We start from the raw sequence: 19887 nt of genomic DNA, 5'->3' as shown, positions 1-19887 counted from the left end.
AGCCACAAGAAAGTGAAACTGTTCCCAATACAGGCATGTGGAACTACAGATCGTACACAGGTAAAACATGGCTGAATATAACATTGTTTTAAATAGAAAAAACTGACTATGCTGTATGAGTAAAACCTAATATTGCATTAACAATTATGTATACATGGCTCCACTTACTTCAGTCATTATACGCTATTTAAAGATATCATTAGTACTATTCCAGGTGACACAGACAGCACTGCTGGGCATAAATGCATAAATGTAGAAAACTTTTTAAATATGCAATTTAAGCGCAAGAAGGTCTAGGTGCAAGAACAACAAATAGTAGCCAATCAAATTCGCAATCAAAGTAATCCAAGCCAATCACAGCAAGGCTTACTGAAGAGCACTACAAAGCCACTGTGACAGCACTGGCGATGAAAGAAGCGATTGGCCCGTAGTTTGAGAGGAGCCTGCAGTGCCGGTTGGCAGCGAAACCAGGCTAAAGCAGTCAATCGGTAATAAATCTAATGAATGTAATTAATGCAATGCATCATGTGTCTGGAGAGGATGGGAATGCCTCACACTGCTTAGTGTCCTTAACAAGGGAAATGAGAACAAGGTGATTAGTCATGAAGGACATATGATAAAAAAACCTGGGTGGGTTGTTATTATTTTTTACGGACTCACCGTTTCCAGCTGATCCATCAGCTTCACCAGAAACTTCCGGCACTCCGGTGATTTACTGTCCAGCTTCATGCCGGTCTGCATAGCGTAGAGCCGACCTGAAACAGAGCGAGCAGAGCCTTCAGTACTCCGGCCTACGTCCGAGAGCAGGCTTCACGCTGCAGATGGACGAAACGCAGGGTTCAGCCAGAGGCCTCAGCTGCAAACAAGGGAGCCCAACCTGGAGTTTTCAGCAGGTTAGCAGACGGCTCAGTAAGCAGCAGTGGCTCAGACCAAGGATTGAGTGGATGTTACACCGTCACCAATGAGCCAACGAGCCACACTTTTCAGTACATTAACAACAGTTTTAATGGCTTTACGATAATACAAATAATTATATACACCACTGGGGAACTCATGCTGTCAGACCATTGAACAAATCAGTGAGCCAGTGCAATGCATTGTGGGGAAAGCATTAGATTTTTTTCAGTTTCCCATTACAACACAATGTCTTGCATAAAAGCAGCACATCAGGAGGAAGTGGCAAGAATGACAAACGAGTGAGCAAGCTCATTAGCCCGATGTTGTAATTAAACAGTGTAGCTAGGCTGCATGGTAAGAATGAAACAGGACAGCTGTGGTTTCCTAGCTGGCCACACCAATGTCTTTTCGGTACAAATTTATTCCACGGTCAGGTTTTACGGGCTACCTTATAGAAACTCCAGATATCTGAGCTATACAATTACGTGTTAAATGATGAGAATTATAGAAATTTCAGCAGAAAATATATAACCCAAAAGCATAATATTAATAGTTTGGTTGTGTGTGTGAGATAACTTTAGAACAAGAACAAGTGAAAGGCGGCGTCCGTGTAGTTTTTTGCACATCCTCCTGAAATTGAGTAAGATGCACATGTTCTCACATTTAAAAACAGGAAAGCAGAAGGTAGTAAAGAGGAAACATAAAATAACGCATCATATCCTGGCAGTATGAGGCTGTATGAATCGAAAATCTGTGCATATATATTAGGTCAGAAGTCAGAGAAGGTAATGATTGGACAGACTCAGTGTCTGGGGGCATTACAGTCACTTCTGTGAGAAACCCGGGGGCATGGGGCATGCCCTGCCTACCCGCATCCTGCCACACACAGCATACCTACTGTCCCGATAACCTTTAGCACCTGTGCATATTAAATGGCTCAGCTGCTGATTTCCGCCATGTTATCAGGTTGTCAATCAGTCTACCAGGTTGGGTAGAGTCCCCGTCATCGCTAACGGCGGGAAGCGGTTGAGCTAACGTAGCAATTCATCGCTAGCTGGCGAATCACCGGCGGTGGAGCCACCGCAGAGCTCTCCTCAATCAGAGCCGGCTAACAAATTAGCCCGCGAAGCTACGTTCTTCGTTTCGATTCTTTGATTTTGCTGCTTGCTCTTCCCATCCCATCTGGAGCGCAGGCCCGTGCGATGTCAGTGGAAAAATACGTTTGCGCAGAACATTAAGACCGCCGCGCGGATCTCAATGGCGGGATTGTTTCGGCCATCCCGGCCCCGGCGCAGTGCGGCAGCCCGGGGCAGATTGACCCACATGTCAGACTCCTTGCATCACTTTATAGGAAATGTGAGGTCATGCGTCGCCGCGCAAGATCACCGCTGCATTGTCAATGGGCTGATTAACCGTTACGGCGACTGGCAGGAGGGCCATCATCATCATCATCATCATCATCATCAACAGAAAATAAAAATAACTGAAAGACGGTGCAGCCCTTGGACTGTGAGAGTAGAGAAATATCTGTCCCAACAGACATGAATATGTTAACTTACCCTGAAGAGCAGGCAGATCAGCTTGACTGGAGCCATCACTTTGGGCTAAACTGGGCCTCATATACAATCTTAGGCAAGGTTTACATAGCTCATATACATAGCTCAATAAAATAAAAAAATCTGAAACAGGACAGTGTAAGTGTGTCCCTTTTAAACACATGTGCCCTGTCCACGTCTTGCTTGTTGCCAAAACCTGACATCCTATGATTTTAAATCACTTTCCCTTAGACCACTATTGTTCTTCTTTGCAGTTCAGAAGTTTGAAATGTGCACACACCCCAACATCTGGGGAAGGCAAACCCACAACACTGAGCATTCTCCAAGAGTCTTAACAGGGATTCCAACAATTCCAGCCTAACGGCTGTTTCTACTGCAGATTATAACAGAACAAAAAACCAGCGCAAATCTCTTCAGTTCACATACAACCTCAACCAAATTAAGACTTCAACCACGAGAGAGCATGTTAATTAGCCTATAAACAGAAAATTTGAGCAAGACTCTGCAAGTGTCTATTTTTTTCCCCTCACGAAAACCATAAAGGCGGAATTTGAATCGGAATCCTGGTTACCAAGCTACCCTGGAGCACACGGTAAAGTGGAAGGCCGCAGATCAAATGCTCGAGCGGTAATTCAAAATCATAACGCAAACAATGCAGTGAGAGAGCAGAGGGGGGGAGGAGTCAGCAGATCAGCACTTTCACGAATGCCCTCGTATGAAGCAGCCGACGGTGCCATTTTACCTCCCTCGCTTTGCCAATTTCAAGTCACGCAAAAGTGATGGATGGTGTCCCAGAGGAAATTAAAGTACAGGTCCTGACTCCTGAGAATAGCATCCAAGTCTTGGGGATCATCTTGCCAAGCAATCAGAAGGTTATCTTGCCTCCTCGCGACGCGGACGCTCTCCGGCTACAAGCATGAGATAAATAACACGCCCAGCAAAGCCGTGGACGGCAGGGGCTTACCAAGCGATTCACTAAAACGAGGCGAAATGTTCTGATGTACTGCCAAATTAAATAAAGTACACGTACACAAGACTGTTCACGTTCTGGTACATGTTGGTTATTTTTGACGAAAGGTCCAACATCAGTTTGTCAAACAAGTCAAAGAGAGGAAGCTTTTTTACATTTTTTTATACACAGAGTAGCCTCATTACTTCATAACAGTGTGGCCGCAAACATGAACTCGACTCGCAATTAGCCAACCGTGTAGGCTAGTGCTATTCATTTATATGAGAACAAAACATTAAGAGGAGCAAAATAGTCCTCTATTTCCATTAAGCGTTTCTTTATGAGGCTGTAATTACTGTACATATCAGCGAGCATTGGCCTATATCAGTATCACTTGAATTTCATTATATTAAACCATTTTCTAGGGGGAAAAAAAAGTATCTTTTTCATAAATGCTCTAATTGAACAGATGGTGGCAAGTAGGCCTGTGTTATTGTAGAAAGTTGAGTTCTACATCGGCTTCATTTCATGATCATTATAAAGCCTAGTGAAGTGGCAATTACAACTTCCTGTGGGGAGAGTGGAATAACAATATACCCAGCTGGGACTGCTTGAATATGGCAAACATGCTACACGGGTTAAAGCTAATAAAGCAGTCTGTATGTCTACTTTATCTGTGAACTGCATGTGCATGGGCATGGACAGGGCAATATTTAGTTTTTACAGACTAAATTTACAAAATAGAACTCTGATGATCCCCGTCAGGTTTCCCACAGAATCTCAGACCAGTGCCTAAATTCTGAATCATGAACACCACACTAGGCCGGTAGACTGGTAAACTCATAATGCTTACAAATCTTCGACACATTTATACAACTACTCTATTAAAACTACAACTACTATTTAAATGACTACTGTTTACAAACAGTTACTACTGCCACTGGATGTAGCCTACATTGCGTAAGTGTTCAGACTGTCCCATTTGGGACACCGTAACCACAACTTTTCAGTGTGAGACCAAAGTGACCAAACGCTACTGATTTATACATTAACAAGGACAGGCTTTAGGGTTACGGATGAAATGATGTGGAGGCCCTGTTACGCGCTTATCTCCACCTCTGCCGAGATAAGACCCAACGAAATTCAAATCACAACCGAAAACATCGGCGAGGAAGGGCGAGGCGTAAGGTCACGGGTAAATGAGGCGAGCTCGGGGTGACGCGTGCGTGCGCGCGGGTCGGGTTCTCCTGGTTTCTGCAGTCTGCTTCGGTGTACAACACGTCCCATTACTTTTTATCGCACGACCGCAGAACGTTCCGTCTACGAGGAAGCCATGGGATGATTCACATAAAGCAAGTAAACCTGTTGAATTGAATATGGCCGAATGACCACAAGCTTGAGTACAACTATGATTCTGAGAAAACCTGAACGGTACCTGATAACTTGAACTTATTATTCTGAAGAGGCCGGGTAGGGGTTGGGGTTCTTAGCAGGTTTTTGTTTTGTTTGTTTTTTGCTGAAATGACAGTCGGCTAAGCTTAAGCTCAATGTTAATAAAAATGCTTATTAAATGTGGACTGTTGCCACATGGAACCTTCCTACAGCAAACCCTCTCTGTAATAACCTCAGAATGCTGGATCACATCTCCCCTTGTACAAAGAGGTCAGAGATGACTGTTGAGATGACAGCTGATCGGTGCTGGAGAGAACAGAATGCTGCACTTTCATATGGCTATACCTGCTAGTTGTTCTGCCCATATTTTGTACTGTGCGGTAAAACTTGCATGTTACACTCTCACGGTTTGTTTGCACCAAAATATTCCAGGATGTCCGCTTCACTTCGGCTTCTGGATGAGCCAGTTTTGCTCACATAACTTTGTCTGCGTCAGATCAGTTCATTTCGCCTGATGTGACCCTCCCGAATTCAAGAGGGGTAACATCCACATTTCTTAGTGCGTATGAAACAACAGTTTCAGCACAGGCTATAAATTTTCATAGGATTAAGAATTTGTATGGAAATTAATTAAATACTTGTCACTCATTTGCATAACCCAATTTTTAGATGTAAAACGAGGGCCCGAATAATGGGATATCCGTGTACAAGTCAGAACAAAATTAAACACTTGTACAGTCTGTCCTGGGAGGTAAAACACTGAGTTAAAAAATGCAGTAAATAATAAAACCAAGGTCATGCAACTGTTCTTTTGAAACAAAGTTTGCAAAAAACAAAACTAAAAACATCTAGGCCTACACGGAGGATGAAACCCGCTAGTAAATCGACGTCCAGTTATGTCTACCGAGCCCACATTTCCTTGAGCTAAATCACCGCCACAGCCATGGGACTGCACTTCTGAGAGTGGACATCCACCACAGCAGAACATAACATTCACAATGTCTCTCTTTGTAATACTATGACGCCCATGCAGCACGACCTCCAATTTCCCCCCCCCACCACCAATCCCCAACCCCCCCATCTAAAACAATACAGTACTGAGGCCCTTCAGAACAAGGGCACGAAAATAAAAACCATAATCTGCCGCACTTTCGGAAAAATCCTTCTGGCTACGGGCAAGAAGTTCTGTCTTTCTGTGTGAGGGCGGGGTATATTAAAAAGCACCGCCGTGAAATTTTTTACGGTGCGAAATCAATCTATCACCTCGGTAACTGAGTAACAGGAAAACACTACCCAATGTTTACAGTGTCCTACACCTTAATCTCCATCGTTCAAGGAACAGGTTTGACTCTGCAGAATGTTTTTTTTTTCTTCTGTATTACACAATACAAAAAAGAAGCAGGAAATCGTTATCCTTTCAATGTCTCTTAACTTTAGCCTCATGTTTCACTTGATCACGGAAAAAGTTAAAAAACTGTAACGTGCGACCGTCGTTTTGGGAAAAACTCCGCAACGATAAGAGAAGCGCGCGCTTGACCTGGCGCGGTGTCCCAGGCCGCGAGCCGCGTACTGGGCGGAAAGAGAAGAGCGCGGGGTCGTCCGTGCCGGGACGTGACCGAGTGTTTTCACCGACATCTGCAGTAGGAACAGAATTGCGTATTCAGGAATGCCAGCCCGCGCACTCGGCCCTTCCTCGCTACAAGGATGTTATTATGTAGCTGCAGTTGAATTTTGAAGACTGGAAGGGGTCCAGGGACCCGAGAGGGAAAACAATGTCAAAGAGGGCCCTTTTCCATAGGTTTACAGCGCTGGGGGCCGGCTGCCCGCGCCTTGTTTACGAAATGGGACGCGAGCCTGTGAGGCTTCAGGCAGAAGGGAAAAGTCTTTTCTTTCTCCTGCAGCTCCTGCACTGTTCCACATGTTCCATTTTCACCGAAAGGGAAAGACTAGTGCACGGCTGAGAGAGAATGTAATGAAAACAAGACCAGGTCAAAACCTAGTATATGGCTGGACCTGACACACGTGATCCGGCCGACCAATGGTGTAACTTCATCACTCACTCACTCACTCACTCAGTCAGTCACTGACATTCACGTTTGTAGGGCTGGACCCGCTGCTGCAGTCGAGCCTAAAAGGAAAGCAAAGATTTCAATACGGTATTAAAAAGGTTTTAATTTAATGCTGCCATCATGTCATCAAACTGCGAGAAGTCCAACTCGACATCTGAAATACTGATATGGAAACGCGTATGACTGACTGCTGATGAACACGACCGAGACACAGGATCTAGAAAAGTGACACGTACCAATTCCTTTTTAATGAACGCGCTCCCGTGCGTGTACAGGAGTGTTCGTTAAAAGCTAATCTGTCAAAAGGCGCCTTTACGGGGGGGGGGGAGCCGTAGTCACAGCGCATCTGCGGGGATAGGGGGGCCGGGGAGTGACGGAGGGGAAGGGAAAATACATGACAATTATGCTAATGCGGTTTGAGCTGGGCCACTGGGGCTTTGTCTCCAAAGACAAAAAAGTTAATCACTTTAAGTGACTGGTAAAAAGCTAATATAGCTCCGCAGAAGCTGACTTTCTGACTACTGCCAAAATCCCAACCTAATGCTCCAGTCTATCCTCAACTCCATTCTTTAACTGTTCTTAAAAAGTGCCTGGATAGACCAAAGTGTAAAATGTGTGAAACATCTAAAGCTGACTGAATTTGAAATTTGTATCAGTATCCTTGGTACAGAAAATGATATGAAAAGATGCGTACCAAGTGCTCTTCCTTTAAATCAGGAAATTCTTGCATTCTCCATTTTATACAATCATCAAATGCACTTTTTCAAAATAAGCACTTTATCCAAGGGCATTAGTTTTGCAGTCTGAACCAGTTATTCAGTGATGCAGGGTGGAGTTCTGAAAGAAATCTGTCCCAGAGCAGCTTATTCAGGCCCTCGACAGCGTTTCCAGTGAGAGACTGAGTTGAGTCATTCAAATAAATGTCAATGCTGACCTCCAGTGGCACGTTGAGTTTTTAATCTACTTCACACCATCGTGGAAGACTGAAATTCTCAGGGCGTATCTGTGTCCTGTGAAAAGCCTTGAGCTTACGACACGGTGATACAATCAAAATGTCAATTTACAAGCCAAAGCTGACAGTGCTCATTCAAAACGACTCTTATTATGAATCACACTTTTTATTCACATACCGTCAGTAGGTCTACACCCTGTCCCTGCTCGCTAATGGTGTGTAATTAAACTGCTGAAATGATCCTAAAGGAGATCTATTTCACATCAGTAAAAATGTCACACCCGCGATATCAGCTACTGCACCTACCTGAAGGATAGCTGATCCATGTACCAAAACCCTTCCAATGAGTCTGTTATGACATCATATGTAATCTACACAGCCTACCTGTAACGCAGTGATGCTCGTCTCCCGCATGTGACTGAGCAAAAATATCCATCTTAGTCCATTTCATCCTCACACTATTTATCATGAAGATGGTGACAGCACTACAGCCTCATGACACTACTGACATAAGAGGCTTGGATTGCCTCCTGGAACCCCCTCAGGTGTCCTCTATCTTTCTTGTTAAAGAGTTTTCCTGATTGCTATGCATGGGGGGTGCCCACATACCTGGGGGGGACTGCACTTTCTGCAGATGATACCCAAATTTAATAAATGCCCAGAGAGAAGGCTTGTTGAAGTACTGGTTTGTTGGATTATGGCACGATATTTCCAAAAAATCTTTTTTACGTTTGGAGAGGTTGACAGCAAAGTTTCACTAATAAACTTTTTGACACTGAGTAGTTGACTGGATCTTGCAGTCATATTTAATTTTGTAATATTTACTTTTGGCATATTTTGCACTGTATGCTAACTGAACATTTGTTGGGTTTGTTATTTATACGACTAAAAAATAATTGAAGAATTTCCTAAAAAAAAAAGTAATTGTATGATGAAAGCTGGATAGCTTCTCCTTTAAGAGCTACACTGTTGGTTCCCCTCCTTCTGTGCATGTGCAGACTAGTGCATTGTACTTAGCTTGTGTGTCTTGTCAAAATTTAAATGATTGAAGTATCTTTGTTCACAAAGTGGTAAGCTGCACTTTGCTCACGATGGTGTAGAACATTGTTGCACTTATGCGGACAGAAGCCTCTCGATCTGGAAGCTCAAAGGCTTCATCTATACTTCGTTACTATCTGGACCTTCATCTTGGTGTCAAGACAATATCATTACTTTGTGCCATCATTGCTTTTGCGTATAATTTCTCCAAGCGCAAACACTTTCCTGGCCACAAACTAATCCACACATGGCCTACACCGTATCCTAACGGCATACCATGACAATACATAACTTGTGTCAATTCTCACTTCACCCTGACCAGAAACCAATGTCCCTTCAGTCCAGTTTGGACTACATCGGTCAGAATCGGAAAACCAGAATTGAAAAATCTCATTGGTCAGAAATATTTTGTGCATTTGTTTGAAACTATTATGTGTGAAGATTAGTGCTGGGACAGTCAAAATGGTATTTGAGATTTGACAGCTTGTTAGCTTGTTGGACTGAGGGCAAAACACAAGTAATAACACCTTTTCTGAGGAAACACCTTGGACAGTGGCATTACACATTCATTTATTTGTCTCATGAAGCACTAAAAAACATGGCAAACAGCATGTTATGTGTCTGGCTGTGCATGTTTCCTCATTGTACCCATGTACAATAAATCACAATTCCTTTCACATCATGTCAGCAGCAATCTCTTCTGGTGAACCCCTGAGAAATTAAGTAGAAATAATACCCAGCTGAGGAGCCTATTGTGAGTATTATTTTCTTGCCGCCAACAAAAAAGGGATTAAATGCATTGCATACCGTGATAAGCTGACAGGAGCGTATGTGAGGGCAATACTAAACGCACATGCCTAACTACCTGGGTCGTGGGCTCTGTAATGCCACCACACTCCTACGAATAAAATTCTTCTTTAAATCTTTTAAAGGGCAACATAATATTAAATAACTGAAAAAAAACACAAATGTATAAAGAGGAAACTAGTTCTCTTAAAAACGAAAGAAAAAGAACAGGAGAGGAGGGCCGGGGAGTAGTCCTCAGGGAAGGCCCAGTTCAGCGACCCAAGTCCCAAGGTCATAAGGCCTGAGTGAAGAGACACCTGGGAACACAGAAGGGATGGAAACTCCAACTGGGCGTTTCAGGTACCCACCAATTCTAGTAGAAAAACTTGCAAGATCGGTTTCCATCCGTCTCCATGTAGTTCAGTCAGACATAGTCTTCACTCTGAGGAAGGTGTTGTCTACCTGAGAATACGAGTCTGTATCCTTGGGAAAAAAGAACCCTCAGAAGTTCCTCTGGGGCTTCCACATGTGAGCCCTGCACACCAATGTCTCATAGCGCAGTAGCTGTGGAAATGGTGGAAGTGTCTGCTCTCCTCACTCAAAATCCTCAAGCTTCAGAGAACGTACTGACACGGACTGCCTTCAGGGGTTTCCTGCCAATGATCTCAGATGGTCACGATTGAAAAAATGGCATGTCAGGAAGGCAGGCAGAAACTGAAATGACTTCTGCCAACATCCAAACAACATGGAAGAATGAAATAATGAGAAGGGAAACCAAACAGGAGCTCCACATCCTAACTGAAAGCCAGGAGGTCAAACCCTGAAGGAAATTGCAGCCTGGAAAAGAACTGTAAGAAAGATCAGAGCCTCTGGCTGTGGTTCACGCAGAGATGGGAAGGAAGCAGAATTCTGTCAGTTAGGCAAGACGTTGGGACAGCCCTGATCAACAGAGATGGGGAAGACAGGAAGTGGGCAGAACAATGTCCCAAAGGAGAAAGGGGACCCAAAACACCCATGTATGGCCCGAGTTGAAAGACTCATAGGGGAGCTCCAGAATGTTCTCTGTGTTTTCACTACATCAACTGTCAAGCTCTTGGTTAGGTTGAATTGAACACAAGCTAGTCTAGCTCAGCTGGTAAAGGTGGAGTTTTCTTCACTTCAAATCAGCATAGGCAGTCATCTGCAGATAGCCTATATAGCAGTGTTTCACACAGGTTTTTCCAAGGGTTCTCAGGTTGATGGTGCAACTCAGTGTTGCAGCACACACTGACTCTTATTACTTTACTACAGCTGACTCGCACCTCAGCTGATTCACCAATGTTTGCGCTAGCATCTCCCTCACTCGTACTATGAAGCCAGTCATACATCACTTGGATGAGTTTGGGTAGCAAACAATACCGCAAGATATTCCCGCAATGCTCCGTGAACAACGAACAATGCCCGAAGACATTACATATTACAAGCTGACTTTAAAAGCCAAATTAATGAGTGCAACCTTTTAACACTGTAGATTCCCCAGCATACTCAGCCAATATTTACAAACGTTTGCTGCTCAACGGTAACTAAACATATGGGAATGGCTTTTATGAAATATTCATTGTTTATAGTAATATTCCATCAAGTAATAAATTATGGATGACACAGATCAGAACGTGTTCAAAATCAGAAGCGACATAGCTCAGGAGGTAAGAGCGGTTGTCTGGCAGTCGGAGGGTTGCCGGTTCAATCCCTGCCCTGGGCGTGTCGAAGTGTCCCTGAGCAAGACACCTAACCCCTAACTGCTCTGGTGATTGAGAGGCATCAATTGTAAAGCGCTTTGGATAAAAGCGCTATATAAATGCAGTCCATTTACCATTTAATGGTGACTATGGTGACTGGTGTGTACCAAGAGAAAAGGGAAAGGCTCTACTGGCAAAACAGGTTCTCCAGCATTCCTAAGTGATTCACTCAACACACTCTGCAGAACTATAGATATAGAAGTCAGACAAAGTGCAGTCTTTATGAGTCATCTATGACAAGGTAATTCACAGACAAGCTATACCTGAGACGCTTCCCATCTCTTAAGGAGCCAAGCAAGATAAGAGTGACAGCATTTCCTTCCATTCACAACCTGCATCAGTCAAAATTGCAACCCAAGTACCTTATAATCATTCATAAGCACGTACAAAAACGTGCCCGACAAGCAATCATCTAGTTGGCAGGCTATTATAAATAGCTAGCTTGGAAGACAAAGCTGAATAAACACATTGGCAATCTGACTTAGAATCAAGAGAAACATGGTCCAAAGAAAGACTGGAAGGAATTTTTTTAAACTGTCAAAGCCACATCTCACAAAGTCTTCATTTTCAAAGTGACTGGTTCCCTCTATTCATTTTGAAGATGGTTCAGTTGATTGAAATATCACAAATTCACATTAACAAAATTTAGAGAAAGGTTGTTGTGTATTAGTGCATATTATCGGTCACACACAAACACAGAAACAGAATGAAGAAAATTAAGCCCTGTTTGTGATGCAACTGGCTGACATATTAGAAGATACAGGTATCCAGACAGAACGACCGAGAGGGAGAAGTGATATTAGGGCTACTGGAATGTTTCGGTTATGCCATTGGAATTTTATGGGTATCTATAAATCTGTTAGCAAAGCCGCGTTGCTTTGTTTGGTCTTTTTCATGCGCACAAGTGGCCTGAGCAAGGTGATCCAGTGTTGACAAGTGGCGACTCAGTGCTGAATTAACGTTTTGCATGAGTGTGTAATCCATGTTTTCAGTCAGGTGCTATGCAATACAGACCAGCATTCCATATTCCAATGAAATCCTTGATTTGATCTGTGGCGATACCTTTTAAGACATCTAGCCTAACACACACACGCGCAAACACACACACACACACACACACACACACACACTCCTCAGACCGTGAGTGATACTTTACTTAGTAAGACAGCACAGAAGGAAGAAAAGAAAAATCGTAGTTCTAATAATAAGATGAGTACCTACATTCAATTTTCAAACGAATACGTGTTTTTATACCCTTACACTTGACTTCACTTTGTAACGCTTTTCAGAGCCACTTTATGCCAGTTAGCTCTGGTTGCATACACATTCGATGAATGCATACAAGGTTCAAATTAGCGACTTCACATCTGTAAAAGTATCTATGTCTGCGTTTTACTTTTCAGACACGGAACTAAGACTATCTACAGTCACTTTAAGTTTGTTACTTTAGTCTCGTTGTTAGTTGGCAATCGTTGCCTTATTTTGTACGTTACTCCCAGAAGTTCTTTTTATAGCACTCACACAATTTCATCAATTAAAGTGTTGCCAACTCGAGCAACGTTATTTAAGTAACGTTAAGATAGAATGAGCTAATGTCATGACTCAGGTCAATTTCAAAGATTAAACTTCGTAGTTTAGACTACCGACTGCAAAACGTTATCAATCCAATCTAGCTAACTCATTAGCGGCCCTCTAAATAAATAATACTTTTTTTTCTGATCGAAGCTAGCTAGCTAGGTCGCAATTCAGTTAGTTAACCTGCTTTCGTATAATAATAGCACATCGATTTGATTGCAAACGTATAGCCAAAGTTAACCACCTAACTGCATTATGCGAAGTTTCAGTTAAGTTAAATCGTTTCTTCGACCCCGGCGCAATTAGGAACTCTGTTAGCTAGCTATGTGTTAAATAATTCAAGCAAACGGCCAAACGAAATAGCTACCAAAGTCTTGGGCGATTTCCGAAGTGCTAGAGTATGGGCCATGGCAAGCTAACCAAGAAGCAAGCTTAGGCATTCAAAATGCAGACTCACAGTAATAAGCCACAACTGGGTCCCTTTTCTCGTGTTCCTGTGCCGTTCGTAGATGGTGCTGGATGGATTTCAGCTGCGGTGGTAGAGCCATTTCTAACAAAGTTTGTGTTAAGATAGTAAAATGAAAACAATACACCTATTCTTAATCAAACATACACAACTACCTGACAAAACAAACCACACTTTTTAGTCTTCCGCTTCCTGAATCGTTCCGCCCACACGTCTCACAAGTCGAGCGCCATCTATAGTTTAGGAATGTTACGGTGAGTCGTTCACCCAAGACAGTAGACCCAGAGAGAATCTCAGTTGGCCCCTTCAAGCTAGTTAACGCTACCCACCTCGGAACTATTTAACCAGTTGTTACTTATATATAACATTGTTTTCATTGACATGCACTGTTTGATGGTATGCAATTACTTTTCGAGCTGTGAACTGGAAGCAAAATATGATGATCGTTTTCAGCTGGATTGTGGATGGCTAAAGATGTCTATTTATGTTGTGAACAAACCACCAACCAACATCATTTTCAGTGAGGTACATAGGGTGATGGCTAATACTATATTTATACCTAATATATTCTGCATATATTAAGAAATTACATGGTTATAATGTGATTTTGGGATTGTTTAATTCAACCCTAGACTCAATCTGTGTATTAGCCATTACAGTTATGCATTACAAAAAAAAAAAAAAAAAAAAAAAACTATTGGCTCTAAAACAGGAAGAAAATATCTAAACAAATACATATTTATGCTAACTAGTCCAACTAATCCAATTGAGCATGTTTGAGCACTTCTATTTTGCTTTATTAGTTAAAGTTAAATATTTGTGATCCCTCCTCCAAAGTTGGTCGGTTTAGAATATCAATACTTGCGATCATCCATGGTGTTTACTATATACTACCTTACATTAGGTAATAGTAAGAAGGCTGATGAATTGGATAAGCTATTAAATCTGATGTGATGCATCCCTAAAACTAACAATTACAATTAACAGAGCTTGGCCACATGACATAATATAAGTGTATTCTGTTAAATAAGGCTCCTCCAAATGTATAAGAAAATAAAGGGGCACCTATATAAACAATTGGCACACCATTTCTAATAAACATTTTTTAATTTATGAATTTGCAGACACTTTAATGACATAAGAAAATGAATGTTACCTTAAAAGCTGAATGAACAGACATGAAAGTTACACTGGAATTAGTATTTAAAAACTACACAGAACAAACAGTCTGAACGTACCCGGTGGTCATAAAGTTTTCCCCTTTAAGGCATGTTTTAAGCATACTATTATACATTAGTAAAGTCTGGGGACAATGACAAAGACTGGCGATCATTATAAATGTAACAAAGACTGGACTAACAGACATAATTTGAATTTGGTTTTGCCTGACAGTTACCCAGTGATCTAACAACATCACCTAAAACAATACAATCACTAAAGCACAAAAAAAAAAAGGTCCAGCAAAAACTTTTGGAGAGTGTGATTCAGGTTTGCAACATAATACCCAGATTAATGCTACTGATTAAGATGTACTTTAGCCTTAGTAGCAAAAGCTAAGGGGACAAACTTTAAAACAAACCATTACAAATACCAGTGCACAGTATGCCGTATTGTACCTGAGATGATACATTTAGCTGAAAATAATAACAAAAGTTGGATGGATGCCTGATAATTACTTACATATACCAAGAAACAAAATTCAATGAGTAATCATTTTCATGCCGATCACTACACATGGATTAATTCAAAGGCACCATGCATAAAATACAGTCTATGAGTTGGGCCAGGAAATATAACACAGTCGAAACTCCAGGTATCCAAGCACACTGTGACCAGCACTTTTTTGAGTAAACTGAAACCCAGGTTCCCAGACATATCATAAAATTAAGCAGCACCATATGAAAAAGTCCTAATGTACCTGGCAGCATGGATGACCATGCATTTGACTGTTTTGGTTCATCTTATTTCCCAACAGAAATAATTTCTGATGACTAAAAATCAACTTGGGTGTCTTTGAATTTTAAACTGAGTGGGAAATTTGATGGTGGGAAGTACTAAATTGTTTAAAAGAAACTACCACTTCCACTCTTTTCAATGACTTCTTCAGAAAATCAAATAGTTATTATCATTTTAAAATAGATATTTTTTAGCATTTTATTCGCTTCAGCAATAGCTAATTTCTTTAAAACTATTGTACATTATTGTACACGTCAGAGAATAAACAAATTTACTTGCATTTCAGATAGGTATTGACTAAGATCTGATCATGATTTGATTATAATAATGGACACACTATATGACATATTGTCTGCATCACTGAATGAACCCTCAACAAAGACTCACAATTTACGTTTGAAAAAACTAATATCATATACAACAACATGCTTCCTAAACATATTCTGGGAATTTTTGGAGTTTAAAAGCTGCACAGTTTTTTTTAAAATGGTAATATATCTGCAAATGTAATTTTTTGTTTTCCTGTAAAACCTCCAGAGTTTTAAATAAGTTTCAATTTCAAAATTATTTCTACAAAAATTGTAGAATTTTGTAGAAATAAACAGCAGAGGTATGCAGTTTGCGGTCTTTGTTTCCATGCAGAGACCTGGATTAGGGACATGGAAAAGCAAGAAAGAGAGCATTTATTATTTGACCTATAACTCTGTAGTGAATAACATGCAGGTCATTGACTGGTCAAATAGCCCAATCTTCTACAGAGTATCTCAAAAATCTCAGCTACGCACAGCACCACTGTGATTACAGTAAAGGTGTACATTGCACTGAGGAAGATGGTCTTTTCAAAGTGTTCAGGCACCATGCACTTGGTAACGTTGAACATTTTCTCCAGGGCGCTAGCGTCACACATGTAAAGTGGGTGCACCTGGAACCCGAAAAGATGACTCTGCAGCCAAAATGCTATGATCTCAAGAATGATTCTCAACAGGACAGAGATAATGTAAAAGACAGTGTATTTGGGCCGTTGGAGGATTTCTTCCTGGTCAATATTTTTACAGGCTGCATACAGGTGAAAGACAGCTCCAGGTACCAAAACAGTCACTAGCTGCAATGCCCAGAATACCTGCAAAAAGAAAAATACGTTCTGCTTACATCAACAAAGATTCAAAAACTTATTACGTACATCTTAAGAGTATCACACAATTATAGCAGGAGTGTTATGAGTTGATGTGAGCACACCTTTCAACCAACACCTGTATTTTACAGAATACAATGAATGGGAAATAAATTATCATTTTAAATTCTAAATTTACTTATATTTATCGTGGGGAAGGTCTGCCGTGAGCCAGCATATGTAATGACGTAATACTGAACATTGATAATGACAGATAAAAAGGTTTCGTCTTGACATTTCTGTTACAATAATTCATATTTTGTAATGTAATGTAATATTTACGTACAGCCTTTTGTTGTTTAAAAAGTACTCACACAGTAGCACTGTGTAGTTGCACAGTGCACCAAGAATAAAGATTCATTACGCACTAGGAACAGAATATTCAAGCCTTATAATATTTTGCCTATATCTAAAGTATTTAACAAAGTGAAAACTCATAATAGTATTTTTGACTGCATATGGGCATGTCATTAAATATTCACCATAACCACATACTGCACTGCTTTATGCTTTGGTTGAAGTGTTCTTGGAGGTAAGATGCTAAACAGCAGTAATACTTGCCACGTGCCATTTCCATTAACCCTCTGTGAAGACGTTGCAATCTCAAAATACATTTTAGCATTTAAAATGTATGTGTTTCAGCAGGTATTATAAATTATAGCATAGCCTCACGGATGTTGTATTTGTTGGCTTTTGTACGTTGCTGCACACGACACCCGGCACGAAGGTACTTGATTTACCTGAGGTGTAATTGGCCTGAATTGGTTATAACAGTAGAGGTTTAGCTCCCGCCTATCGGGGTCGCAGCTGAAATGTAGAGCCTCATTGCCATAAACAGCAAAGCCCAGGACCCCAAGAAAGAACATGCGCACGGAGCCGAAGAACAGAGTGTGGAACTGGCCAATCACAGTTGGAGGCCGGAGCTAAAGCACAGAAAAAAAGGGAAAAAAAGAACACTTTGACAGACAGGTCGTATAATGGCAGCACAACCCATCGACATGATTTATATGATACCCGTGCCCACACGGACAGCATAACATAGCCTACGTATGGCTCAATAGGGAAAGCGACTTTATACAGTTGTGTCGTACTGCTAATGCCGGTATTATACTGTATCTTCATGTTAGGTTTCACTTAAAGCAAGGTGTTCCATTATTTTCAGTTTTACACAGCCGCTTCCTTTCATGTAAATCAACAAAGGTGCTAATTTCAACAATTCCCTGTCAATTAAACGATTACAGGTTAATTGTTACCGGTAGGCTATTTCAGTAATATTTTAGATATATGTGACACAACTATAGTCTCTCAAATAGGAAGATGATGAACATCATTCAGCCATTCAAACTTGGGATACCTAACGTGAATAATGGTAATATTTCTTTATCGTCTTCATAAGAAAAAAAAATTTAATAACATATAGCATATTACCTTTCATTCTACGCCACACCTGAAAATATGTAACACCTTCCGCATCATCTCCCGCAGGTTTACTTATTTGTTGATCGCATACTTACACATCCTTCATAAAAGTTCTTGATATAATTTAAAGACATGGCTTGGCCGCTGTTCTCCCAGTTAAATTATATGGTGGCGCTTTCCCTTCATTGCCAATCTGCTGGCATCAGGGAACTCGTGCTATAATTCTGTAGCTCCTAATGACCTTTTGCTGTAGAAAGCCCTTGTCAATGCATATTTCTCTTTTATCCGCGGTGCCTTCATCAATTTACTCACTCAGTACAAAAAAGAAAACAAAAAGGAACAACAAAAGCGTGGGACATGTGGTCCAGTCATAATCCCCGTTGAACTCTGTCAGCGAAAAACAACTCTTGCACAACACAATGGGCAGCGAGAAAACATGCAACAAAATACAAAGCAACTGTAGAGTACATTATTGGAAAGCCATATATACTCCGACATTTTATAATGAATTAAATCCTAGTGTGTTAAACACCACTTCAACATTTGACTATATGAATAACCATTAAGTGGTACGTCCCTTATTTAAAATACTATTTAAGTAAAATGTGATCTATTTTAAAGCACGTATAACTTGAATTACCATATTATTTCTTTAAAATATTGAAAAGACTATAAATAAAAAATAAAATAAAAACTTCGAAACCATTCGTTAAAGAAAAAAAAAAAACCCCGTTATAATCGTTTATTCAAAATACTGCACAGTTGCAGCCAGCGTAAAAGAAACCTATAACAAGATATCCCAGTTAAATCAACGCTGTACACACCCTGAAATGTAAGTACTTGTGGAATAGCCCATGATTCACGAAGTTGTCGCCGGATCTCCCGCCTCGGCAAACTACAGGAGTCACCATGTTAGAGCAAGAAACGTTCATGTAAAATTAAAATTAAGTCCACACACCAACCGTAATCCAGGCGGAGTGTTGTTTATTCCCCCCATTCAATCAGAGTTTGGGTCCCGTCCTCATGCCACTCTTGCGCTCCGAGGGAGAGACCTGGTGAGAGAGTACCATTGTGGAACCGCTTCTTTTATTATGATAAGTGCTACTATGACACGAATAAAAGCACAGACCAATTAGCAAAGCATCAATCTCATCTGGCATTTGGAGTGGTATTAAGAGAATTATAGACAGAAGCACTAATTACCTAAATAAAGATAACAAGGTCCTGCAAGCATTCAGTCAGAGGGCACGTGGTCCATGTGACGCAAGCGCTCATCTCCCGTTGTGCTCATCACTTGACATAAAAGCCACTGCATTTTGGGGATTCTGGAGCATGTCTGTGTTTGAAGAGATTTCCCCCTACCACCGTATTTTTTGGCGAGTCCAGCCATCCCCCACTCCCCCTTTTTCTCTCAGTCTGAAACCGCCAGTTGTGCATCTTGAGACACCAAGGTGCAAAATTGGTGCATCTCTCAAAGCTGACAAGTAGTAACCTTTAGGCACTTCGTGCGTCACGGGGAGGAGCTAATCCTGCAAAGGAAGCAGATTTAAACCCACTCTGTCCTCCCGTTTGCTGCTGTGGGTTTTCGTCGCCAGCAGTGTCTGGGCTTGAGCACCCATTGACTGGTCGTCTCGGGAGACTAGCCCTTCCAGCATTTAACGATTTATTGCAAAAGCAGAATCAACACACTTGAATGTTGTTCCCGGAAAGCTGGATTGTCCAAAATAACAGTGACGGCAACACTTTGTCAGATATTGTTTTTCAGTATAAAATCATGATTGTGATCATCCATCAACCAAACATAAGTTATGTTTGTACCCGTCCAAGACTAAATGAATAAACTACAGTATAGCTCATAGATATTTGCATTTCATTCACCCTAT

General features: G+C 41.2%; 2 protein-coding genes across 3 annotated transcripts in view; both read right to left on the bottom strand.

Annotated features, from left to right (window-relative positions):
- Window positions 1–13661, bottom strand: part of vta1 (vesicle (multivesicular body) trafficking 1) — a 36203-nt gene extending 22542 nt beyond the window's left edge. Inside the window, exons 1-2 of the mRNA XM_064340148.1 lie at window positions 13450–13661; window positions 661–755 (exon numbers count right to left, since the gene is read on the bottom strand). Coding sequence (XP_064196218.1) covers window positions 661–755; window positions 13450–13540 — 186 coding nt within the window. The 5' untranslated portion in view covers window positions 13541–13661. The remainder of the gene's footprint in view (window positions 1–660; window positions 756–13449) is intronic.
- Window positions 13662–14546: 885 nt separating this feature from the next.
- gje1a (gap junction protein epsilon 1a) overlaps window positions 14547–19887 on the bottom strand; it is a 40469-nt gene continuing 35128 nt past the window's right edge. Inside the window, exons 1-4 of one of the 2 annotated variants that reach the window (XM_064340146.1) lie at window positions 19208–19449; window positions 18963–19056; window positions 17326–17508; window positions 14547–16534 (exon numbers count right to left, since the gene is read on the bottom strand). In XM_064340146.1, coding sequence (XP_064196216.1) covers window positions 16139–16534; window positions 17326–17508; window positions 18963–19001 — 618 coding nt within the window. In that variant the 5' untranslated portion in view covers window positions 19002–19056; window positions 19208–19449 and the 3' untranslated portion in view covers window positions 14547–16138. Of the gene's footprint in view, window positions 16535–17325; window positions 17509–18962; window positions 19057–19207; window positions 19450–19887 lie in introns of those variants that run through there. The other variant, XM_064340147.1, reaches the window with a different exon arrangement.

This window comes from Anguilla rostrata, chromosome 6, assembly GCF_018555375.3.
Source record: "Anguilla rostrata isolate EN2019 chromosome 6, ASM1855537v3, whole genome shotgun sequence".
NCBI lineage: Eukaryota > Metazoa > Chordata > Actinopteri > Anguilliformes > Anguillidae > Anguilla > Anguilla rostrata.
The sequence above is the reverse complement of the archived record's forward strand: the minus strand, read 5'-3'. Positions and strand labels throughout refer to the sequence as shown.